This window comes from Molossus molossus, unplaced genomic scaffold, assembly GCF_014108415.1.
Source record: "Molossus molossus isolate mMolMol1 unplaced genomic scaffold, mMolMol1.p scaffold_m16_p_10, whole genome shotgun sequence".
Lineage (NCBI taxonomy): Eukaryota > Metazoa > Chordata > Mammalia > Chiroptera > Molossidae > Molossus > Molossus molossus.
Window position 1 is genome coordinate 79270677 of NW_023425345.1, and position 26165 is coordinate 79296841.

Consider the following 26165-nt stretch of genomic DNA (forward strand, 5'->3'; position numbering starts at 1 on the left):
AACCGTTGAGCCAAACCAGCCAGGGTTACATTTTATAAATGTTATTAAAAATCTTCAAATATACCTTTGACATAAATGTTTTTTTTTCCCTCACCTGAGGACATTTTTGCATAGAATGGGAGGGAGAATGAGAGGGAGAGAGAGAGGAAGAGAGAGAGAGAGACATCGATGTGAGAGAGACACATCGACTGGCTGCCACCCACACAACCCCAACAGGGTCGGGGACAAACTGCAACCAGCGTACGTGCCCTTAGCGGGAACCAAATCTGAGTCTCTCTGGATCGCAGGCCGACGCTCTATCCACTGAGCCAAACCGGCCAGGGTGACATAAATGTTTTTATTATCATAAGTGCTTTGGGTCAATTTTCTAAGCATGTCAGTTTCACTTCCAGCTAAGTTAATAAAAACTCTCATATAAGTCCTGTCTGAGAAATAACTCTCAGATGGAAAAATTTTGATTTATTTGTTCACCTAGCTTATGATTAAGATAATAAATTTCCTGACAGCAGGAGCCACATATTTTCTTCTTTGTGTTACTTCTCCCCAAGTCTAATATAGTTGCTTTACCATTTTAAGTAGCTTGCGCGCCTATAAGTCCCAGGAGGGTAGGTACTTATGTTCACCACTGTGTACCTAGCACCTAGTAAAATGTCCAGTATGTGGTAATTATGCAATAAATTTTTATGAATAAATATGTATTAGTTTTCTGAACTCTTTATTTAAGTCATATAACATATTTTCTCATAATAATTTTTTATGTTCGCTTCCCTACAGATTTGTAATATCCAGAGGACAAGGACGAATTAATTAGGATGCTTAATACTGTCTACAGATACCTCACACAACATAGAACACAGCAGGAATCTGGATGAAGAGGGGAACGAAGGGATGATTGATTTTTGACTCAAAGACTATGAAAGCAAAATACAAAGAGCAAGGTCAGCTGTCTGAAAAATCCAGGTTGAAAAATCGACTTCTTGTTTGTTTCCTTAATTAGATTGGTTAACAAGAGCCTAAATTCACTGAATAAACATTCATCTACTTTCTTTGTTTTGCCAAAGAAAACAGAGCCACTGTCAAACACCATTAGCCAGGGCATTTGAAAGGTCAGGCTTGAAAGTGAATGTGTGGATTTTGTTTGGATCCTGATTCAGATAAGTCGACTATTTAAAAAATTTATAAGGCACTCACAGAATTTTAAACAACTGAATGAATATTTGATTATATAAAGAATATGTTAATTTTTAAATGTAATAATAATAATAATATTGCAATATGATAGTTATGTCATTTTTTAAAAAATGGTCCTTAATCTTTAGAGATGCGTACTGAAGTTTATACTGATGAAATAACATGATGTCTGGTTGGAGAACAGCTGGAGACATAAATGAATCAATACGGGCTGTGTGTTTATTGTTGAAGCCAAGTAATTGGGTACATGACGATTCATTTTTACAAATTTTTCTTACTTTGTTACATGCTTGAAATCTTCCATAAATTTCAAGTATATATAAAGTTTGTTTAAAATCATAAAAATGAAACATCAAGTCTCATTGGTCTGTTCTTGTTGCAGATTCCTCACCAGTTGGCTATTATTTTCTCTGATGCCATCATTGTTTATGGCAGGGACATCTTAACCATGGATTTCTAGGGTTCCTGTGAGTGGGCTTCAGAGGATTATGTGTGAGTGTGCATTTTTCTTGAGACAGGGTCCATAACTTGCATCAGATTCTCAGGGGAGCTTATGACTCAGAAAATATTAGAATCATGTTAGCCACATTATATAAGTTTGGGAAAAAAAAGAAAGGAGGGAGTGAGAAGGAAAAAAGAAAGAAGGATGAACTAGAGCAAAGGCCCTGTTTCTAAGGCTCTTTTCTGTACTTCCTCCTAACTCACTGATAATGACCCACCCACTAGGTAAATGTGAATTGGTTTGGGTGCCTATCACAAGGACATGATAAGATAAAATGAACTAAGGGGTTTAAATAAACATTGAAATTGCAAGGCACATAGTGCCAGAGAAAGCATTATTATGAGCCTTGGAAAACGAATAAATTATGGCTGAGTAGCAAACCAGATTCTTATTTACAGTCAATGGACAAACTGAAAGGCAGGGGCAGGGCTGAGTCTTACATAATGGCTCCTGCTCCTAAAAGTAGCCACAGAGGCTGCAGAGGAGGGAGAAGACAGCAGGCAGTGGAGCCCACCTTGGGCCCTCTCTCTGCTGTTCCACTCTACCTGTGGGGTTGTAGTCCTGCCAAACTCAACCCTACCTTCTTTCCAGCAGTCAGTCTGATTTTTTACCTCTAAAGATCTCTTTCATCTTTTTTTCCTATGGATCCAATGTTTTCAGAGATAGTAACACTCTCCTACCCCTCTACCTTCCACCCTCCCCCACCCTGGACAATAAAAAAAGTCAAGCCTTTATTAAGTTCTAATATATTACACCAATTTTTAAAATATGTTTTCATTGACTTTTTAGAGAGAGAGGAAGGAAGACATAGAAATATCTATGTGACAAACATCAATTGGCTGCCTTCTGCACACCCCCCACTGAGGATTGAGCCTGCAACCTGGGCATGTGCCCTGACCGGGAATCGAACCAGGACCTCTCAGTCCATGGGACGATGCTCAATCCACTGAGCCACATGAGCCAGGCTAACCAATTTTTTTTTTTAATCAACAGATATATAAGTGGCTTCCCCAAGGTTTCTAATCGACAAACTGAGTTAATGCAATTAGTATTAGAAACAAATATTTATGAGCCCTTACTATATGCCTAGCATTGTGCTTTACATATATTACCTCACTTAATCCTCACAACAGACCGAAATCAAGGCTAAACACAGTCTCACAAGAGCTAAGTGGGATAAGAAGAACTCAAGTTTCTCTGTGTTCTTTACATTAACAGTATACTCTAATATTGCTAAAAGCAAAGAACCTGGTTGTTTTAGAAAGCTCATGTCCACAGTGAGAACAGCTCAAAATCCACATTATTACCTTCTTAAATCCTTAGTGCTCCAGAATCTAGTCCCTCAAACTGCCCCAAGACTTGCAATAGTTCTCCATCTCTTTATTCACTTCCATCTTCCTCTTCATCCAGCCAAGTCTGTGAATTCTGGTCCCTTGAAGACTCTGTCACTGAATCTGACCCAACTCTCTAATGACCTTAATTTGATTTCCTCACTGAATGAGCCATCCTAGAACAAGAGAAAAGGGTCCCAGACCTCTTCTCGGTGACCATGAGCTCCTGACTACCCATGAACTTTCTATTCAGACTCTTCAGCAGCCTTCTAGGGGCTTCAAATTTCAACATGGTTCTGGTTTCTCAGTGATTCTTTTATTGAACCACACTTGAAGTCACTCCTGTTCAGTATAGATTACTGGTTAATACATTATGGTAGGCAGAATAATGACCCCTGACATAAGGTTGCAGATGAAAATAAGATAGTTAATTCACTGCATTTAAAATTAAGAGGTTATCCTGGATTCTCTGGTGGGCTCCATGAATCACAAGGGTCCCTAAAAGTGGAAGAGGGAGGCAGAAGAGTAGAGACAGAGAAAGAGACATGATGCCAAAGGCAGGGTCTGAGACACACTGTGCTGCTGGCTTTGAAGGTGGGGGACAGGAGCTATGAGCCAAGGAATGCAGGTAGCCTCTAGAAGCTGAAGAAGTCAAGGAAACAGATTCTCTCCTAGAGCCTCCAGAAAGAAACACAGCCCCACCAACACTTTGATTTTTGCCCATTGAGACCTTGTTGGAGTTCTGAGCTACAGAACTGTAAATGTGTTGTGTAGCCACTAAATTTGTGGTAATTTGTTATGGAAGCAATAGAAACTAATACATACATTATGGCTTTCTAACTACCAAGACCAGAGTAAACGTGTTACTACCTTACAGGAAACAAGCAACCTCTTCATTATCTAAGATTTGTTGCTGTTACCTAGCAGCAGATTTAGAATAAACACAGTTGTTCTGCTGTGTCCTGATTACTACTGTGTGGACTTGACCAAAAGCCCTGTCTACCTTGCCAAGGCAAACCATGAGCTAAGACAATTATCTACAAATATTTCAGGAAGTAAGTTTGCAGCCTGAATCATCCCCCAGACGACCTCAATTCTTTGTTTGGCAGGACAGCCCACACCTCTCCTACTGGTTTCCCAATAGAACCAGTAAAGCCAGGTAAAGAGAATGCTCACAGCTTCCCACTTAGGGAAAGAACATCTGGCATGTGTTGGGAGAGGGTGCAAGAGTATGAATTGTATACTGCAATGTACTGAGAGAGCCGCTATGGTTGATATTTTTGTTCAAAAACATTCAGCAAATACTTACTGACTGCGTACCATAAACTGTACTCAGAAAAGTTGACCTGCCCTCTACAGAGCCATTCATTCATTCACTCAGAAAATACTTACGGAGCTCCGACATGTGCCAGAGTCATTGGGCATGGGTGTTCAGGTCTCATTCAGGGACTCTTAAATTTTTTTTTTATCCTCACCTGAGGACATTCTTGCATTTATCTTCAGATAGAACGAGAGGGAGGGAAGGGGGAAGAGAGAGAGAGAAACATCGATGGGAGAGAGATACATTGACTGGTTGCCACCCATACGGCCCCAACCGGGGCGGGGACAAACTGCAACTGAGGCACATGCCCCCAGTGGGAACTGAACCTGGGACTCTCCGGTCCACAGGCTGATGCTTTAACCGCTGAGCCAAACTGGCCAGGGCTCATTCAGGAACTCTTATCTTAGAGTTTTCTCAAGCCCACCATAAGACATACAGTGTGACTCTCTTCCCATTTGGCCAGGCTTCTCAACTATCACTCACTTACCAGGTTGTTATTCTGAAAATTTCTGCAAAATTTTCCATTCTGAGCAGACCTGGTTCACATAAAATCTTTAGTAATTGCCCAAATTCACTTGCTCCCCACTCCTTCACTTCCATGCTCCCTGAACCTCCCTGCAAGTCCCAGAACCACTTGACTGAAGCGCTGATGGTTCTGACCTCTCCAGCCTTCTCCTCCAGCACTTCTGTTTGGTTCTGAAAGAGCTAATCAGGAGAATTTCAAACAGCTTTGAAGATGTCCCCAGTTCCTGTCCAAACTAGGGGCTTTCCCTAAAGCTTTCTTGTCTCTTTCATGACTACCCCCTTAAGAGTTCACTGACTCCTAAAATTTCAATAATCACCTCTGGAGATCTCATCAAAATTCAATGAGACCTTATTGATTCATCCTAAATTACAGCCTCCTTGCTGGCTCCCTCATTCCAGTCTCTTCCCATCCTAATAATATCCTTTGTATACCTTGCCAAATATATTTTCCAAACACTTATTAAATGCTCACTCTGAGCCAGACACTAGTCTAGGAGTCAAAGACAAAAGCTATAGTAATGTAGAGTGATTAAGGGCACATCCTTTGAAGAGGGGCAGCCAGTTATTAGAAAAAGTGGCTTAACCTCTCTTCATACTGGTTTCCTTGTTTGAAAAATGGGGATAATAAGAGCATGTAACTCTCAGGATTATTGAGAGACTTCAATGAAATAATGCATGGAAAGCACTTGACACAGTATCTGGCACAGGGCAAGCATCAATAAAACCTTACATAAACATCATCATCAAAGGGAGCTGTCAGGTTAGCAGTAAAGATGAATATGTATATTCCATAAGTAAGGGGTGGGAGAAGTAACAGAACTTGGTGGGTGTCATAAGCAGAGAAGACAGAGTGATGAATTCTGATAGTGATGAGGAGTTTGAAGGTTAAAATGGGACATTTTGGACAGGAGGGGAGATTTTCCAGCTGGGAACACCTGGGCGAAGACATTACGGCACAGAAGGGAGAGCTTTTGTGTAACGGAGCAAGGGCAGTCTGCTGCCCTGTGCTAATCCTGACAAGGCCATGAGCTCCTTAAGGAGAGGCACCATTGGCTTTGGTTTTGAAAGAATCAATCATTCATTTACTCATGCAACTGAGCGCCTATATTATACCTGGCACTGTGCTAGATGAAAATACTTTGTACCTGGTCCCTGCTCTCATAAAGTTTCTACTTGAAAACAAGCAAGAAATTAAAACAAGAACACTTCAGATAAATTATATGTACAATTAAGAAAACAAAACAGGCCCTAGTTGGTTTGGCTTAGTGGTTAGAGCATTGGCCCATGGACCAAAGAGTCGAGGGTTTGATTCTGGTCAAGGGCACATACCTCGGTTGCAGTTTGGTCCCAAGCTCTGGTTGGGGTCGTGTGTGGGGTAACCAATTGATGTGTCTTTTTCATATTGATGTTTCTCTTTCTCTCTCTCCCCCCCTCCCTCCCTCCCTTCCTCCACTCTATCTGAAGGTAAATGGAAAAGTATCCTTAGATGAGGATTTATTTATTTATTTATTTTTTAATACTCACACGAGGCCATTTTTCCATCTTTGTTCAGATAGAATGGTAGAGAGAAAGAGAAACATCGATGTGAGAAAGACACATTGACTGGTTGCCTCCCATACAACCCCTACCAGGGCCGGGGATGAACCACAACCAAGGCACATGCCCTTGATTGATATCAAACCCACGACTCATTAATCTGCAGACTAATGCTCTAACAGCTGAGCCAAACCAGCCAGGGCTCGGGTGAGGATTTAAAAAAAAACAAAACAAAACAGGGTCATATGAAACGGAGTGACTGTGGTTAAAGGTCAGGAAGCCAATCTTAGGAGGTGGCACTTGAGTCATAAAAAGGCCTAGGTAGAAAATTGTCCTAGGCAGAGGGAACAGTACAAACAAAGGTCCTAAAGCATGAAGGAGAGTGCTATATTGAAGAAATGAAAAGCCAGTGTAGGGGTGCATGGTGAGAGAGGAGAGGAGAGGCAGTCAGGGAGGGTGGCTGAGGCCTTGATCATATTAAAGCTTGGTAGGCCATCATACGGAGTTTGGATTTTATTCTATAATGCACTGGGAAATCACTAAAACGTTTCAATATAGAATATAACATAATCTGATTTGTGATTTGTGTTTTTAAAAGCTCCCTCTGGCTGTCATGCTTAAAGTAGAATGGCAAGAGAGAAGGCAGAGGGAATCATTAGAAGTCTAGTGCAATAGTCCAAACCAGAGAAAATAATACAGACTTATGATATCTAGATGTGATGTCTGGAATCTCTCTATTTATATAAGTTATATAAACTCCTCATTTTGCAAGGTCTATCTCCCTTCCACACAGTCTACTTGGCACATAGGGTGCTTATCTGGTAATTTTCAGTTGGTTGATTATATCTCCCACAAGTCAACCCCATTTACTTTCCTCCTTCCACCCTCATTTATTTTCCCCCCTATAACCACATTCCCATTTGTCCATCACCTAACTCAGCCTTCATGGGATCCTACTGTTCCCACTTTATTCCTTTTCTTCTCCTCATCCCATCACCCATGAGAGTTTCATGAACTAGAAGTAAAGGAGGTTATTATTTTCTATCCCATGCCAGAAGCACTCAGGAACTATCAATTTCGCACACCAGTAAAAGCCTAGAGGTTATTATGACCTTGACAATACAACCTGTCAAATTGCACATTAAGGACACTGTCTCCTCACATTCATTCCAGCCTGTTCTCCCCACTGCAGCCAAAAAAAATCTTTTTTTGGGGGGGGGGGTACATGCCCCTAGCAGGAACCGAACCCCAGACTCTCTGGTCCTCAGGCCAACGCTCCAACCGCTGAGCCAAACCGGCCAGGGCAGAAAAATCTTTTTAATAGGAAAACCTGGTCATGATCTCATTGGCTCTCTCTCTCTGGCTTATTCTCTCTCCCTACCTGTCGCTCTTCTTTTCTCCCTATTTAAATCTCTTTATGGTTCCCCCTTGTTCCTCAGAGAAATACCAACTACCTCAGCATGGGCTACAATGGCCTGTATATTTGGACACCAGAGTACATCTCACATCATTCCCCTCATTTGCTCTTTGTGGCTCTAGCCACACTGGCCCTCTTTCAGGTCTTATAGCCAGATGTATCCCCTTCTGCCACAGGGCTTTTGCATATGGTGTTCTCTTTGTCTCCAGGGCCCTTTGAGCTCCCTCTTTCCTCAGGTGACACTTATTCTTTAGATCTTTGTCCACATTTTGTCTTTGTCCACATCTTTCCTTCAAAGCACTTACCACAGTTCATAATAATACATTTATTTGTGATGTTATTTCTTCTCCCCCCCCCCCAACACATACACACACACACACACGATGGGAAGCTCCAGAGGGCAAGGACATTGGCTATTTTTGTTCATCATTGTATCCCAAATATACAGTGAATACACTTAGTAGGCCTTAACAGGATTAGGTATGGATTTTCCAAAATCTTACGTAAGGTTCCTTTTTTGATGGAGCAAGCAAAGAAGGAATTACAGACCTACTAGCAATGAGTCAGTGTCTGATACCCATTTTACTACAAACTCAGAGTGTTTTCCCTGCTTCCTTACAGAAACCATCCCTGGTATCAATGTGGCACTTGTTTCCAAGACCCATTATCCTTCCCTTCCCAAGGTCCACCGTTCTCTTCACAGCCCTCCACTTCAGACTTGACCACCCTTCAATCAGTCCCTTTCCAGAGCAGTAACTATACCAACTGATTGCACAGGAAAGGGGGGTGGTAGTAGAGAATTCAGTGAGGTACCACTCACTTACTGGTTGTCACACAATAAACATTATTTCACAAAGCCCTTTCACAAATAGTACCTCGTTTTGTTCTCAAACCAACCTTGTAAGGTAAGGGAAACAGATATTATCATCCCCATTTTATTAGATGGGGAACTGAGGTTAAAAGCAGCGAGTGACTTACTCAAGGTTGCAAAGCCTGTGTGAGGCAGGTGTAGATGTGAACCTACAGACTGTGACACCTAGTCCAATGCTTTCCCTTACATTAGCCACCCCAACAGTCAGGGTATCGGTTACTTAAACCTGTTTCTCTCATTCCCTCCTCTGTTCCTGACTCCTCAACACTTCCCCAGCCCATTTCTGCTTCCCGACTCAGAACTTGTCGGATGTCTGCGCAGTGGGTGGTGGGAGTCATGAGGCTGGACACACTACCCGGGCTTGTTTCGAGCCTCCAGTCTTTCCAGCTCTTCCTGAAACCCCCAGAAATAACACAAAGAGGAGACTTGCTCCACCAGAGTATGGTCCCTGGCCACCCTTCCTCCCACGTTCCAGCTCGACACGGCGAGGCCAGAAGGCAGCCTCTCCCCGCCAGGGTGGGCGGGCGGAGAGAGGTCACCGCCGGCGGCAGCCGGGATGCCGCAATGACCCGCCAGCTCCCGATTCGGCCCAAGGTCACGCTCTCGCAGCCCCTGCCCATCCCCAGCCTCCCGGAGCGCCCCCTGGTGTCCCGGGACGGCCTCCCCTCGCCCTCAGGGAGTGGCCTGCGGAGTCCAGCTGGGGGGAGATGCAGGAAGGTGGACCGAGGATGAGGAGGCTGAGCCCCGGGGAGGGGCGGGAGGCGGGCCCTACCTGATAGCTGAGGACGCCGTCCGGCTCGTTACTCCCGGCGGGCATGGCGGAGCCGAGCGAGGTCTCGTCCGCGGGCTCCAGGCCGAGCGTCAGCCGCCCGTGCCCTCTGGTCGGGTCTCAGCGGATCGACCGAACGGCGACCCCTACCCTGGAGCCAACGGTCAACCATCAACCTCAGCCGCCTCCATGGCCACCGGCCCGCGAGGCATCGCCGCCGCCAATCAGCGCGCGGCCTGTGCAGCCAATCAGGGCGCGGAGCACGAGAGGACGCTGTCCGGCGGTACCCTGGGCTACCAGGGGGAGGAGGGAGCAGCCGGAGGAGCCCAGGTTGCCGTGGAAACCGCCTCCCTCCCTTCAGGGGCCTCTGGGCGTGAAGGTCCTTCCAACTGCTTGTTAGAAAGTGAAAATCTCATTCTTCTATTTGCAGCTGCTCCTAACCCTTGGAAAGTGGGAAAGTGTTGGTTTTGTCTATTCTGATTGTATTCCTTGGATGATTTTTAAATTCTAGGGAAACATCCCTTGGGGGTTGCAGATCGAAGTAATTGAGGATGAGGGGAAAGGGCCTTCCAAGGTTACTTGTTAATCTCTGAGCCAGTGGCCAGATTAAAGAGCATTAAGATAAGCAGACAGGCAGTGATCCTATCTCCTCCACAGATTCACTATAATTTAGGTCTCCTCCTTAGGTCTCAGGTTGGCAGCAAAAACCACAGAGTTGAGCTAAAGATGATTGTTAATGTAATTCCACAAAAACGCTTCCAACTTTTCCAAGAAATAATCTAAGGCAAATTATTACTTAATAACAAGCTCTAAGGCAAGTTTAGAAAATCATGAGTAACTCATTCAATTTGATTTGTGTGTTAAAGAAAAGAGAGGCTGGCCATAATCCAACCAATCCTCTGTCCCCAAGAGGAGTCAAGGGGCCTTTTGCTTTGTATGTACTATCACATCAGACTGTAGGCGAGTCACATTAGAACAAAAAGAACTATTGCAAATCATTCTCAATCTCCAAAGAAGCTATACTTGAGGACCATAGTCAGGAACATATTAAAGTTTCAACCCCTGCATACCACTTTTTGCATTGTCCCTGAAATGTGAAATAAGGTTGTGCTTCAGTGTAAATGAGGCAGAACCATATTTCTAATCTCTTGTATGAGCCCCTGATCCTGTTTCTGAGTCTTACTGTTCATTGCCACAGTCTTGGTCAATCTCTTCACTATACTCGACCCTTCACTCTGGCATTCATCCCATCTTTTAACATCAAAATCTTAACCTTTCCTCAAAGTCAATCTCTTTTTAAATTAAATTTATTGGGGTGACATTGGTTAATAAAATTGTATAGGTTTCATGTGTACAATTCTATAACACATCATCTGTATATTATATTGTGTGTTCACTACTACAAATCAAGTCTCCTTCCATCACCATTTATTCCCCTATACCTTTCTCTACCTCCCCCCACCACACCCTTTCATCTGGCAATCACTATGCTGTTGTTTGTGTCTATAAGTTTGGTTTTTGGTTTGTTAGTTTGTTTGCTTAATCCTTTCGCCTTTTTTACCTGGCCCCACAAACCCCCTCCCCTCTGTCAGCTGTCAGTCTATTCTCTATCTAAGAGTCTGTTTCTATTTTGTTTGTTAGTTTATTTTGTTCATTAGATTCCACATATGAGTGAAACAACGTGGTACTTATCTTTCTCTGACTGGCTTATTTCATTTAGCATAATGCTCTCTGTGTCCATCTACGCTATTGAAGAGTAAGATTTCCTTCTTTTTTACAGCCAAATAGTATTCCATTGTGTAAAGGTACCACCACTTTTTTATCTATTCATCTACTGATGGACACTGGGCTGCTTCCAAATCTTTGCTATTGTAAATAATCCTGCAATGAACATAGGGGTGCACATGTTCTTTAGAATTAGTGTTTCAGGTTTCTTTGGATATATTCCCTGAAGTGGAATTGCTGGATCAGAAGGCAGTTCCATTCTTAATTTTTTGAGGAATCTCCACAGTGTTTTTCATAGTGGGTGCTCCAACAGTGCATGAGGGTTCCATTTTCTCCACATCCTCATCAACACTTGTTGTTTGTTGATTTATTAATGATAGCCATTCTGACAGGTGTGAGGTAATATCTCATTGTGGGGTTGAGGGGGTTAATCTTCACCTGAGAATATTTTTTCTATTGATTTTTAGAGAGAATAAAGGGAGGGAGGAAGGGGAGAGGAGAAACATCAATGTGAAAGAGACACTTCCATCAGTTGCCTCTCACACACACCCCAGCAGGGCCCAGGGATTGAACCTACAACCCAGAATCGAACCCATGATTCTTTGGTGCATGGGACAATGCTCTGTCCACTGAGCCTTACCAGCAAGGGCTCACTGTGGTTTTAATTGGCATCTCTCTAATGACTAGAGATGTTGAACATTTTTTTAAAAAATCTGTTTGTCCATCTTGGCTTGTCCAGACAAGCCATCTGTATGTCCTCTTTGGAGAAGTGTCTATTCAGGTCCTTTGCCCATTTTTAATTGGATTGTTTGTTGTTTTGGTGTTGAGTTTTATAAGTTCTTTATACATTTTGGATATTAACCTCTTTATTAGATGTAGCATTGGTGAATATGTTCTCCTATTCAGTGGGTTATCTTTTCATTTTGTTGATCATTTCCTTTGCTGTGCAAAAATTTTTTGCTTGATGTAGTCCCATTTGTTTACTTTTTCTTTTTTTCCCCCTGCCCAAAGCAATGTAGCATGGAAAATATTGCTACGAGAAATGTCTGAGATTTTTACCACCTATGTTTTCTTCTATGATTTTTTATGGTTTCAAGTCTAACATTTAACTCTTTAATTTTTTTTAGTTTATTCTTGTGTGTGGTCGAAGAACGTAGTCTAGTTTCAATATTTTGCATGTATCTGTCCAATTTTCCCAACACCATTTATTGATAGACTATCTCCACCCCATTAATGTTCTTGCCTCCTCTGTCAAATATTAATTGACCATAAAGGTGTGGGTTTATTTCTAGGCTCTCTATTATGTTCCATTAATCTACATGCATGAAAGTCAATCTCAAAGGCTACCTCTTCCAAGAAGTCTTTCTTATAGCAGTTATCATGCTATGGTTATTTAATCACTTAGATTATATTTTGACTTTAACTTACTCTAATATTGTAAATGTTTGAAGGCAATAGCTATTTTTCTTATGCTTTTCTATGTATTCCACAGAGCTTCAAAGAATGCTGGGCACATACTGGTGTGGCTCAAGGGTTGAGCATCAACCTGTGTCCAGGAGATCCCCAGTTTGATTCCTGGTCCAGGGCACATGACCAGGTTATGGAGTCCATCCCCAGTAGGGGACATGCGGGAGGCAGCCAAATGATGTTTCCCTCATCATTGATTATTCTCTCTCTCTCTCTAAGCAATCAATAAAAACATTTAAAAGAAGGAAGGAAGGAAGGAAGGAAGGAAGGAAGGAAGGAAGGAAGGAAGGAAGGAAGGAAGGAAGGAATCTTGGGGACACAGAAAGCAGTTAGCAAATATATGTTTGAACACCTACTGTGTATAGGCCCAAATGGCACTGAAGATGCAGAGAGATCTAAAAATATAGCACGTATCTTTAAGGGGCTTACAATTTAATCAGAAAAACAGGATATACTGTATGTTAATATAATGACAAGCTAATAGAACATATAATAAGAACCATATGAGTAATATAAACAACAAAGATTGTAAAAATTCAAAAGAGAAAATGATCTTTATGACTTGGGGCACTTTAGGAACATGACAGATGGAATGGATTTGAGCTAAATCAATGTAAGGAGAGCAAGCATCTTAACTCTTGGGGAAAGATTTAAGAATGCACATGGTCCATTCAGGGTGACAATGATTTGTGATAGGGAAGAGCAGTAGGAAGTAAAAATTGTGGTAAAGAGCCCGGTCGGTATGGCTCAGTGATTGAGCATTGACTCATGCACCAAAAGGTTGCCAGTTTGATTCCCAGTCAGGCCACATGCCCAGGTTGTGGGCCCGATCCCCAGTGGGGGGCATGCAGGAGGTGGCCAGTCGTTCTCATCAATGTTTCTATCTCTCTCCTTTCCTCTCTCTAAAATCAATAAAGAAAAAATATATTTTTAAAAATTGTGGTAAAGAAATTCTGCAATACGTCATCTGTTTATTGTATTGTGTATTTACCACGTGGGTCAGGTCTCCTTACATCACCTTTTTCCCCCTTTACCTTCTTTTTTCTTTTTTTTTTATCCTCACCCAAGGACATTTTTCCATTTTTTGTTCAGATAGAGTGGGAGGGAGAGAGAGAGAGAGAGAGAGAGAGAAACATTGACATGAGAGAGACACATCGAGTGGTTGCCATCCACACGACCCAACCAGGGCTGGGGACAAACTGCAACTGAGGTACGTGCCCTTAGTGGGAACCGAACTTGGGTCTCTCTGGACCACAGGCCGATGCTCTAACCATTTAGCAAACTGTTCAGGGTACCCTTTACCCTCTTCTACCTCTCCTCACCTTATTTTTTTTCTTATTATGACTATCTTTCCATGTCAGTAGGAGTACAGATTTATAACTGCAGGATTCATTGCACACGTGTTCCTTTATTTATTTATTTATTTATTTATTTATTTAATCTTCATCCGAGGACATTTTTGCATTCATCTTCAGATAGATCAGGAGGGAGAAAGGGAGGAAGAGAGAGAAACATTGACGTGAGAAAGACACATTGACTGGCTGCCACCCACATGACCCCAACCAGGGCCAGGGACAAACTGCAACCGAGATACGTGTCCTTAGCTGGAACCAAACCCAGGTCTCTATGGTCCATGGGCTGACACTTTAATCACTCAGCCAAACCGGCCAGGGCACGTGTTTCTTTATTTTATGTACCACTCTTTGGAGGCATAGATCTCTAGTAACTTAATATCTATTTATTTTAATATTGTTTATTGTCCTTTGTCATTTTTTCTCCTTTTGGCAGGTTCTATTTTCCCTTAATGAACTGTGAAAACCCTAACACATAAAGGGTTTGTTTATGCAGTCACATCTTTCATTGCTTATTAAAAAATGTTTGTCCTACGGAAAAAAAAAATGTGGTAAAGAAAAGCTATGGCCAAATTGTGGAGAGTTGGCTAATTCATTCAGACACTATTTTCCTCACATGATAGAAAGGAAAACACTGTGGTTTTAGAGAACACTTCCACGTCAGGACCCGGGTGTAGTGGTGTAAATACATCGTGTCATTAAATATTCATAACATCTCCATTATTTCTCCATTTCACTGGTAGGAAAACTGAGACTCAGAGAAGTTTAGCAGTTTTCTCAAGGGTAAGCAGTCATAAGGTTGGGATTCAGTCATTTATTAATTCCAAATGTATTTTCTAAGAATCTATGTATTCAGCCCTATGTTGGGTGTTGGGAAAACAGGGTCTTGCCCTCTTGAGCCTTACAATCTAGTGGGAAGAGAGAAAACAAGTAAACAAATAAGATAATTACAGGTTATGATCGTTTCTATGAAGCAAATAATAGGATTATATAATAGAGAGTAATCGACATGGGAGTTGGGGAGAGCTATTTCAAATGGGGTGGTCAGGGAGGGCTTCTCTGAGGAGGTGAGATGAGTCAGGGACAGGTTTGTCTGATTCTAGTAGTTCTTGGCCACTGCGCAACATGTCCCACATAAAGTGGTACCATTGCCAAAATCTGCCATTAGACAAGCCGGTGAGAGGAGAAAACCTGAGGCAGGGCAGTTAGACTAGCTCTGGCAACCTGGAAATTCTGGAGGGGTCAAGGAGGGTGACCAACAGAAAGATATGTCCACATTCCTCCTTCCCAGAAAGACAGCTCTCACCCATGGAAGTGACTTGAGTGGGCAGAGCAGACTGAGGAGGTAGAGGGTTCCTGGGAGCTCTGATGGGTCTGATTTCCCTCCAGTTCAAACGTGGAACAAGTCAGAGTCAAGAGCCCCATCTTCCGGTCTATTGTGCAAATTACAAAAGGAACTAGGCCACTGAGGCTGCCTCCGAGGCTGCCTGAGGCGACTGCCACCTGACACTGCATATAGGCTCTCCCCTCGGGGCTGATTCAGGCTCTCCTTCCCCGAGGCTGGCTCCCTCGGCTCACAGGCTCCAGGCTCCCAGCTTCTACTGCTCCCTACCGCCTGGAAAAGTGCAAATATGCTGCTCTCAGCCTGCCAGATAGCTGGTGCTGGGGGAGCTGGAGAAAGGATACTCAGTCAAGGACATCACCTCACAATTTTCTAAAGAAAGCAGAAAAAAACAAACAGTGGAACAGAACTCAGAGTTTTCTGCAACTTGCACAGGACGCTTGGCCTAGAACAAGGAACAAAATTCAAAATTCACATAGAGACAGAGACTATACACACACACACACACACACACACACACACACACACCAACAGGGAAGCAAGGACCCATGCTACATGGATAATATTAATTAATCCTATGTAATCCTAATTAATACAATGTTAGTTAATTATCACTTTAATTAATTCTATGAGGTAAGTGCTGTCATCCCATGTTATAGATGAGAAAGCCAAAGACTGAGGCTTAGGGATGTAAACTGCCCAGGTCACACAGCCAACACAGTTAATACGTGGAGACACTGGGCTCTGAGATCAGATGTATCTGATTCCAAAGTTCACATGCTCAACCACCTAGGCCTCTCGTGGGGCTGTGTGGGGCCCCCATCCTTCTCTAACGTTTATAGGCTCCACCCTCTCTTCATGGCTTTCAAATGTGGCTCTTCTTTTAGATTTTGTCTCTAGATCCTTCTCTTTTCTAATACCAGTAGGGGATAGGTCTTGAAGCCCCTGGAGACATGATAAAATATATGGCGCTCTACTTTCAGATAAGTATACCAAAGCCCCAAATTGTGTATATAATTATAAGGATGTGTTCACAGCCTTCCCAGGGAGGCACTCGGCACCTGACATGTATTATCATTAAATACTGGCTGAGAATCATTGACATTCTTTTATTCAGAGAAAAACAGACAAAACACAAGAAACTCAAAAGGTCTGAGAAAGTGTTCTCATATGATTGCAACCAACTTTTCTATCAAAAGTATTTTAATTCCTCCGTCAATTTACCATGCCTCTTAACCTGTTTAAACTGTTCAAAGAGCCACCGGGGCAGAGGTTCTAGTCTTTACTTGTCACTAGGGACTCCCAATTCCCAGCTGCATCTCATACCTGATTTAGTTTCTCCCACTTCCTCTTAATTACACATCTAAACCCAAGGAAAGGTTGGTGGAAGAAAATGTCAAGACTCGAGGAAAGACTTAATTAGGGCTTGTTGGTGCTGTGCTTGGGAGAATTTCCTGTGAAGGGAGGGGAAGTGGGAAAGAGACACCATTTTTCATCAGGCTAAAAAGGGTATGCAGGTGCACGATTTGCCTTCAGCCCTTGCCAAGTCACCGCACATCTAAGGAGACTACAGAACACAATTTTCTTTGTTCGCAGAATGCTGCCAGCTTGGAACACGGCACCTCACAGGGAAGAACAATGAAGCACCACGAAACTGACTCGACTGGGAAAATCCGTCCCCCTCCATTTGTCATCACCAACGTTACCCGTAGAAATTCCTTATACATCTACATCTTGCTCCAAACTAAGTGAAGCTGAACACTAAAATAGTAAAATAGCAAAAACCTGCTTTCTGCCTTCTCTGGAATCACAATTGAGATTCTGGGACAGAGGGAGAGGTGGTGGGAAGGACCTGACCTATAGAAGGGACACAACAAAATAGAAAAGCAGGCGTTGGATGTAAGATGTCATGGGACTTCCAGATCCAGATGGAAAGTCCATCCGGAATTTTGGAGAGACAGGTTTTAACCAGATACCACTTGCCAAGACCTCCATGTCAGATCTGAACACATTTGTATTACTTAAATATATTTGTCTTATTTGTTTCGAACCCACTCTACATTTTATCTACTTGGGGATAAGACCTTTGGAGCTTGTTATAGTAAGTAGAGAAATTCTTGCTGTTATCTAATAGACCTGGGATATCCTTAAGGTGGAAGTAAATTCAATACCTCATATTTGTATAATTCTATATACTCTTACCCTCTTTATCACCTTATCTCATTTCTCTTCAATGCATCTGTAAATGTACACAGAACACTTCATGGACTAGGAAGCTGATTTGTGGCTAGAACAGGGACTTGCCCAGGCAAGTTAATAACAATGTTGGGTCAGGCACTACTGATGCTTTCCACTTCATTGAGTAGCTTTCTAGAAATATAATTCCATTTAGTCACTTCTTGCATAAAATTGAATTGCTTTCAATGGAACAGTGAAAATGTTCATTTCTTTTAAAATTGACATGAACTCCCCATAGCAAAAACCCAGGGTTTCTCCTCTGTTACCCTTTCCTATCAGTTGACAGTTTCATATAATTTCCACTTTGGAAAGCTTGTCAGTGATACCCATTCGTTAGTTTACTTCACAAACACTCATGAAGTTCTGAAAATAACTATCACTGCTTTTTATCTCTGGAAGCACATTATCTGACATAGACATAAATTTAGTCCAAGCTACTCGTATTCCCCAAGAAACATCCCTTGAGGCCTTTTATTTTGCAGTTAATAAAAGAAAAGAAAAGCAATCCATTCAGATATTTGAGCTGGGGCAAAAAAAAGAACAGACAGACTATTAAGATATTTCATGATTTATTTTGTTTTGTTTTTTTATCCCTACAGTCAAATTGAAAAGGCCAGCCTCCTCTTTAAAGGAGGCAGAATTTCTCTGATCCTTTTTTTTTTTTTTAATCTTTATTGTTGAATGTATTACAGATGTTCCTCATTTTTTCCCCATTGACCCCCTCCTCCCCAATCCCGCCCCCCTCCCGCCTTTTCCCACACTATTGTCTGTGTCCACTGGTTATGCATATATGCATATAAGTTCTTTGGTTTATTTCTTCCCACCCCCCAACCCCTTTCCCTTTGAGGTTTGTCAGTCTAGCAATGAATTTGTACTTCTTAATCCCCTCACTTTTTCCACCCATTCCCCCAACCCCCCTCCCATCTGGCAACCAACAAAATGTTCTCTATCTATGAGAATGTTTCTGCTCTGCCTGTTCATTTTGTTTGTAGATTCAATTGTCGATAGATATGTATTCATTGCCATTTTGTTTGTTCATCTATTTTATCTTTTTCTTCAAAAAGACCCTTCATCATTTCATATAATAACGGTTTGGTGGTGATGAACTCCTTTAACTTTTTCTTGTCTGGGAAAGTCTTTATATGGCCATCAATTCTAAATGACAGCTTTGCAGGATAGAGTAATCTTGGTTGTAGGTTCTTGCTTTTCATCACTCTGAATATTTCTTGCCACTCCCTTCTGGCATGCAAAGTTTCTTTTGAGAAATCAGCTGAATGCCTTATGGGAACTCCCTTGTAGGTAACTAACTGCTTTTCTCTTGCTGCTTTTAAGATTCTCTGTCTTGAACCTTTGCATTTTGATGATGTGTCTTGGTGTGGGCCTCTTGGGGTTCATCTTGTTTGGGACTCTCTGTGCTTCCTGGACTTGTATGTCTGTTTCCTTCACCAAGTTAGGAAAGTTTTCTGCCATTATTGTTTCAAACAGGTTTTCAATTTCTTGTTCTGTCTCTTCTGGCACCCCCAAGATGCGAATGTTGGCACGCTTGAAGTTGTCCCAGAGGCTCCTTACACTTTCTTAAATTTTTTTGGATTCTTTTTTCTTTTTGCTGTTCTGATAGGGCATTTTTTGCTTCCTTATATTCTAAATCAATAGCTTGCTTCTTGAATTTACGTACTCTACTATTGAATCTTTGTAAATTATTCTTTATTTTAGTTAATGTCTCCTTCATTTCTGACTGTGCATCCATCATTTCTGACTGGTCCTTTTTATGCTCTTGAGGCCCTCACTAAGTTCGCTGAGCATCCTTATAAGCAGTATTTTGAACTCAGCATCTGTTAGGTTGCTTATCTCCATTTCGCTTAGTTCTTTTCTTGGGGTTTTGTTCTGTTCTTTCATTTGGGACCTGCTTCTTTGTCTCCTCACTTTGGCTGCCTCCTTGTGTTTGTTTCTGTGTATTACTTAACGAGAGGTATGGGGCTATCTGAGACCAGATGCTGCTTGTTTGAAAGAATTTGGGAAAACCTGAAGCAGGATCCAAGACAAGCCAATCCTATGGTTAAGCAACTGGCAACAGCTTGGGTGGGCCTGAAAGTTGGGTGGGGCGGAGCGGGGCCTCAGGGAGTCACCAGGGCGGGGCTACCAGGGTGAGCCAGGTTGCTGGAGTCCCAGATATGGCTTCTGTCTGCCGCCCCAGGGAAGGGCTCACCAAAGGAACAAAGGCCTCTGACAGCACGTTTGTCCCGGAGAAAGCCCTCTCTCCAGCCCTAGCTCCAGTGCCAAACAGCTCAGTTTTTCCCTGAATGTCTCTGGTGCCCCTCGAGCTGCCTCCCCCCCAAGCTTAGAGGGAGAGAGTCCGATAAGTCCGTGTGCGGGCCCTTTAAGGAGCTGCCTGGGGCTCCAGCCGCCTCAGCCTCCCTGAGCCTCAGTTCCTGATGGTTTTTCCAGCCAGAAGTTATGGGGATTCTCTTCCTGGCACTGGAACACTGAGCGGGGCACCTGGTGTGGGACGGGGACCCCTCAGTCCTCAGAAAGGACCTTCCCAGCCGAGGTGTCCTCCTGATTTTTATCCGCCACACTTGGGTGTGGGACCAGCCCGACCGCCTCCGCCCCTCGCGCCTCCGCCCCTCGCGCCTCCGCCCCTCGCGCCTCCGCCCCTCCTCCTACCAGTCTCGATGCAGCTTCTTTAATTCCGTAGTTGTAGGACTTTCATTCAGCTTGATTTCAGGTGGTTTTGAATGATGGTTGTTCTGTAGTTTAGTTGTAACTTTGATGTGGTTGTGGGAGGACGCGATACCGCGTGTACCTATGCCGCTGTCTTGACCGGAAGTTCCTCTGGTCCTTTCTTATAAAATAAAAGAAAGAGTATATGCTACATTTACCAAGAACTATTAGGGCTATGAGATGGTTAGCCAGTAAATACCAGAGGATTTAAAAATCCAACCTTGAGACAGAAATAGATACAATCAGCTTTGTTGGGGTAGATAAAATGAACAAGGGCCACTACAATTTGATTGTAACCTATAGATCAGTTTGGGTCTCTCCAGAACATCTTGTTCCTATCTCCTAAAAAGTATTGAAAATGGCCCTGGCCGGTTTGGCTCAGTGGTTAGAGCGTTGGCCTGCGGTCCGGAGAGACCCGGGTTTGGTTCCCGCTAGGGGCACGTACCTCGGTTGCAGTTTGTCTCCAGCCCTGGTTGGATTGTGCGGGTGGCAACCACTCAATGTGTCCCTTTCATGTCAATGTTTCTCTCTCTCTCTCTCTCTCTCTATCTGAACAAAAAATGGAAAAATGTCCTCGGATGAGGATAAAAAAGAAAAAAAAAGAAAAAAAAGTATTGGAAATGACTTAAAAGTCCTAGAGACTAGTTTCCTAGTCAACACAATCCCCACCCCCCCAACAGCGTCCCCAAGAGGGACCATTCAATTTTCCCTGGATGTTTTTAGTGACCAGGAACTCACTGCTGAATATAGGCCAGTAGCCCCATTCCTGATACAGTTTGTCTCCTTGAAACTTCCACTCTTTAAAATAAACCACAGAACTTTATGCATGTATGTGTAACCATGGACATAAACAATGCTGGGGACAGGGCGGGGAAGGGGGGGGAGGTTAAGAGGAAGGTGTCAATGGGGGGAAAAGGAGAAACATCTATAACAAAAATAAAGTAATAAAAAATTAGAAATTAAAAAAAAGAAACTTCCACTCTTTATATTTCAAATGTAGATCCAAAGAGAAAATCTGCTCACTCTTCCACATAGTAGCCCTTCAAATATTATAGCCAGCTATGATACCCTCCCTTGTTCTTATCTTCCTGAGAGGGCATGATCGGCATGGGACTGCTGTCTCGGCAAGTCCCCTGCACCCTATGGTTCTAGACCACTAGAGGAACTTCCAGCAATGAAACACACAATTTAAAAAGGTTCCACCATGGTTATTTTTGTATGTGATGATGGTTTGTGGTTAGTCTTAGGAGATGCACGCTGCAGTATTTAGGAGCAGAGTATCATGATGTCTACAACTTATTTCCAAATAATAGAGCAATATAGATATACAAATAGATAGATAAGCCTAGATAGAGATGGAAAAAGAAAGGGAAAAAAAAGTAAATATGGAAAGATGTTAACAATTATGGAATCTGGTGGAGGCTTTACAGATGTTTGTTGTCCTCTCTATGTTTGAAATTTTTCGTAATTGAGAGTTTGGAAATAGAAGTGGGGGATTAAAGTAAAATAAAAACATTTTCAAAAACACAAATCACCTAACAAATAAAAATTCTTCATTGACTTCCCAGGCCAGTGAGCACTGCTTCAGAATATCTCCTGCCCCAAACTGGCCAAATGCCAAAAGTACAGATTGTCGCCAAACTATAATGAGAGTCATGATTAAAGCAAGATGACTCACAGTCTGAGAGATAAAGAATGTACAAAGGGCCATGGCTGGTTTAGCTCAAGTAGTTAGAGGCTAGGCCCAAGGAACCAAAGGGTTGCTGATTCGATTTTAGTCAAGGGCATGTACCAGAGATGCGGGTTCAATCCCTGTCCCCGGTCGGGGCACATGCAGGAGGCAAACTAAAGACTTCCTAAAGATAAAAGTAGAAATTATTAAATAGGAAAACAGAAAAACAATAGAGCTTATAAACATATTCAAGACTATTTCAAATTAAATTACAAAGCTATAATTATCAAAATAGTATGGTACTTGCATAAAATCAGACACAGACCAATGCAACAGAATCTAGAGCCCAGAAACAAATCTATACATATTGGTCAACTAATATTTAACAAAGGAGCCAAAGATGTTCAATGTGGAAAAATAGTGTCTTCAATAAATGTGATTGAGAAAACTGGATATGCACATGCAAAAGACTCAAATTAGACACTTATTTTACACCACTCACAAAAATTAGCTCAAAATGGATTGAAGACTTAAATGTAAAACCTAAAACCATAATACTCGGGAAAAAGTTCCTTGACATTGATCTTGGCAATGACTTTTTGGGGTATCACACCAAAAGCACATGATACAAAAGCAAAGCAGGCAAGAGAGACTACATAAACTAAAAAATTTCTGCACGGCAAAAGAAACAATGGACAAAATGAAAAGGCAACCTATGGGATAATTTTTTTTCTCAAAAATTAAAAATAGAACCTATGGGAATGGGAGAAAATATTTGCAAACCATATACCTGACATGGGTTAATATTTAAAATGTATAAGGAACTCATACAATTCAATAGCATAAAAAACAAGCAATCCAATTTTAAAATGGGCAAAAGACATGGATAGATATTTTTCCAAAGAACACATACAAATACCCAACAGGTACATGAAAAGGTGCTCAGTATCACTGATCATGAAGAAAATGCAAAGTAAAACTACAAAGTGTTATCACCTCATACCTATTAGAATGGCTGTTATAAAAAGGACAAGAGGTAACAAGTGTCGGGGAGGATGGGGAGAAAAAAGAATCCTTGTGCACTGTTGGTGGAAATGGGTAAATTGGTATGGCCATTATGAAAAACAGTATGGAAATTTCTCAAAAAATTCAAAATAGAACTATCATATAATCCAGCAATCCCATTTCTGGAGATATATCCAAAGGAAATGAAATCACTATCTTGAAGAAATATCTGCATTCTCGTGTTTATTGCAACGTTATTTACAATAGTTAAGACATAGAAACAACCTAAGTGCCCATGGACAGATAAATATATAAGATTGTGCGCACGTGCACACACACACACAGCAGAATATTATTTAGCCATAAAAAGAAAAATCCTGCCATATGTGACAATATGGATAGAACTTGAGGACATTATGCTAGGTGAAACAAGTCAAAGAAGGATGAAATAGTGTGTAGTATCACTTATAAGTGGAATATAAAAAACAAGCAAACATAGAAACATAGTAGAATAGTTGTTGCCAAGTGCTGGGGGTGGGGGAATCTGGAGAGACTGGCCAAAGGCGACAAGCTTCCAGATAGACAGAAGATAAATAAGTTCTGAGGACCTAATGTACAGTATGGTGACTATAGTTAACAATACTGTAATATATACTTGAAAGTTATGTAAGGTGATGGATGTATTAAGTAACTTATTGAGGCAATAATTTTGCAAATATACATTAATCAAATCATTAGACTGTACACCTTAACTTACACAATGTTATATGTCAATTATTTATCAATAATATGGAGAAAATATATTCAAAACAAATTCTTTGGGGAAAAATAAACCAAATCACAGTGTGGGGGAAAAGTATGAATGGAAAAATAAAAAATAATGAGGTTATTTAACCTCATTTATTTTTTTTTTTTTTTTTTTTTTTTTTTTTTTTTTTTTTTTTTTTTTTATCCTCACCCGAGGACGTTTTTCCATTTTTTGTACAGATAGAGTGGGAGGGAGAGATAGGAAGAGAGAGAGAGAGAGAGAGGGAAACATCGATGTGAAAGGGACACATCGAGTGGCTGCCACCCACACAGCCAACCAGGGCCGGGGACAAACTGCAACCGAGGTACATGCCCTTAGCGGGAACCGAACCCGGGTCTCTCCAGACCGCAGGTGGACGCTCTAACCGCTGAGCCAAACCGGCCAGGGCTATTTAACCTCATTTATAGAAAGAAAATGTGCTCAACTCTGTGTAAGTAACTGAAAACTTCAACTACATGGCAAATGCTCTGCGAAAAGAGAGATTGTTAGAAGAGATAGAAGATCCAAATCATAGTTAGGGGAGGAGGGACAGGAAAGTTTAAAAGAAATACTGTCCACTAAAAAGGTGAATAAATTCTAGTCCAGATGCATTCACGGGTGACTCTAGCCAGAACAACAAAGGTCAGCATCCTTCTCCATAGAAAAACACTACAAATATTCCCAGTAAAGCCGAAAACTAGTAAAGAGTGATCACACTCTGCCCTGGCCAGTGGTGGTTAGAGCGTGGGCCTGTGACCCAACGAGCCGCGGGTTCAATTCCCATCAAGTGTACCTACCTCAGTTGCGGTTCGTCCCGGGCCCTGGTTGGGGTCGTGTGGGAGGCAAGCAGTCAATGTGTCTCTCTCACATTGATGTTTCTTTCTCTCTCTCTCCCCCTCCCTTCCTCCCTCTCTCCTCCTCTATCTGAAGATAAATGGGAAAAACATATCCTCGGGTGAGGATTTAAAAACAAAGAATGATCACACTCCCCCTGGCTCCCACATGCACTAAGGATGGCAGCCCCGAAAGAGACTGCTCCGGGTTCGGTTGCCCTACACAGGCACGCCATTCCTTGGGGCATCTCTGCCTCTGCAGCCCGAGGCTGCTGCTTCCCGCACTCGACAAGTGTACTGTGGTTTGCTTCCAGTCAAGTACCCTTGCCTTTAGCACCAGTTCCTCATACCATGCTCCTGCCACCACCCAGCGTGAGCCCTATTTTAAGCAAACTGCCCTGGTCAATGGGGAATTCAAAGAACTAAGCCTTAATAATTTTAAAAGGAGATATTTTATGCTTTTATCCTTTGAATTTCACCTGTGTGTGTCCTGCAGAAATTATTACCTGTAGTGACAAAGCCAGTAAATGCCATGATGTGAGCCATCGTGCCTGGGAAAGGCATGGAGAAAAAATGGAGGTTTGAGCCACATGAACATCACGCCCTTGTCAGATTTAACTAAGCAGATTTTCTGAGACTACAGTGTGCTGTTAGAAGGTCCTGGTCTTGCTCTAAGAGGTCTCTTTAGAAAGACAAATACCACATGATCTCACTTATTTGTGGAATATAATGAACAAGGTGGGCTGATGAACGAAATAGACCGAGAGACATAGAAAGGAGTATAGTTCAGACTGACAAACCTCAGAGGAGGGGGGCTGGGGGGATGGATGAGATGAACCAAAGAACTTATATGCATGTATGCATAACCAATGGACATAGACAACGATGCTGGGAGGTGGGGGCAGGATGGGGAGGAGAGGGTCTAGAGAGGGAAAAAGGAGAAACATCTGTAACAAAAATAAATGAATAAAAATTAGGGGAAAAAAAGAGAGGTCTCTTTATAACTGACCCCCGTGGAGTCATCAACAGTTGAGTGTCAATGGTCTCCCAGTGGGCCGAAGTGTGGAAGAGACCCTCCGCCTGGTGAAGACAGTCCAGTTTGTGGAAGCCCATGGAGAAGTCTGCTCAGCAATGTGGACACTGGATTCTCCTACGATTGAGCCGCATCTGACTGCTTCCAAAGAATACTTTGAGGCAAATCAGTACATCATCCCATGTGCACTAACCTCTTCTCAAAAGAACCACAGTTGGAACTCACTTTTAGCATCTCAAAGATGATTATGTATAGAAGACAAAAAGAGAAGTATGCTTGCCCTGGCCGGTTTGACTCAGTGGTTAGAGTGTCGGCCTGCGGACCAATGAGTCTCGGTTGGATTTCCATCAAGGGCATGTACCTCGGTTACAGTTCAATCCCAGCCCTGGCAGGGGTCATGTGGGAAGCAACCAGTCAATATGTCCCTTTTATGTCGATGTTTCTCTCTCCCTTTCTCTTCCTCCCACTCTATCTGAAGATAAATGGAAAAATATCCTCGGGTGAGCATTTAAAAAACAACAACAAAC

At 42.3% G+C, this 26165-nt stretch overlaps 1 protein-coding gene and 1 pseudogene across 2 annotated transcripts in view; one reads left to right on the top strand and one right to left on the bottom strand.

The window, feature by feature from the left end:
- The window catches only part of SLC4A8 (solute carrier family 4 member 8), an 89723-nt gene extending 80055 nt beyond the window's left edge, over positions 1-9668 (bottom strand). For both annotated transcript variants that reach the window (XM_036251369.1, XM_036251368.1), the window contains exon 1: positions 9467-9668. In XM_036251369.1, the coding sequence (XP_036107262.1) occupies positions 9467-9511 (45 nt within the window). In that variant the 5' untranslated portion in view covers positions 9512-9668. The remainder of the gene's footprint in view (positions 1-9466) is intronic.
- A 15117-nt stretch (positions 9669-24785) lies between these two features.
- Positions 24786-25883, top strand: LOC118623778 (annotated as a pseudogene).
- The last annotated feature ends 282 nt before the right edge of the window (positions 25884-26165 follow it).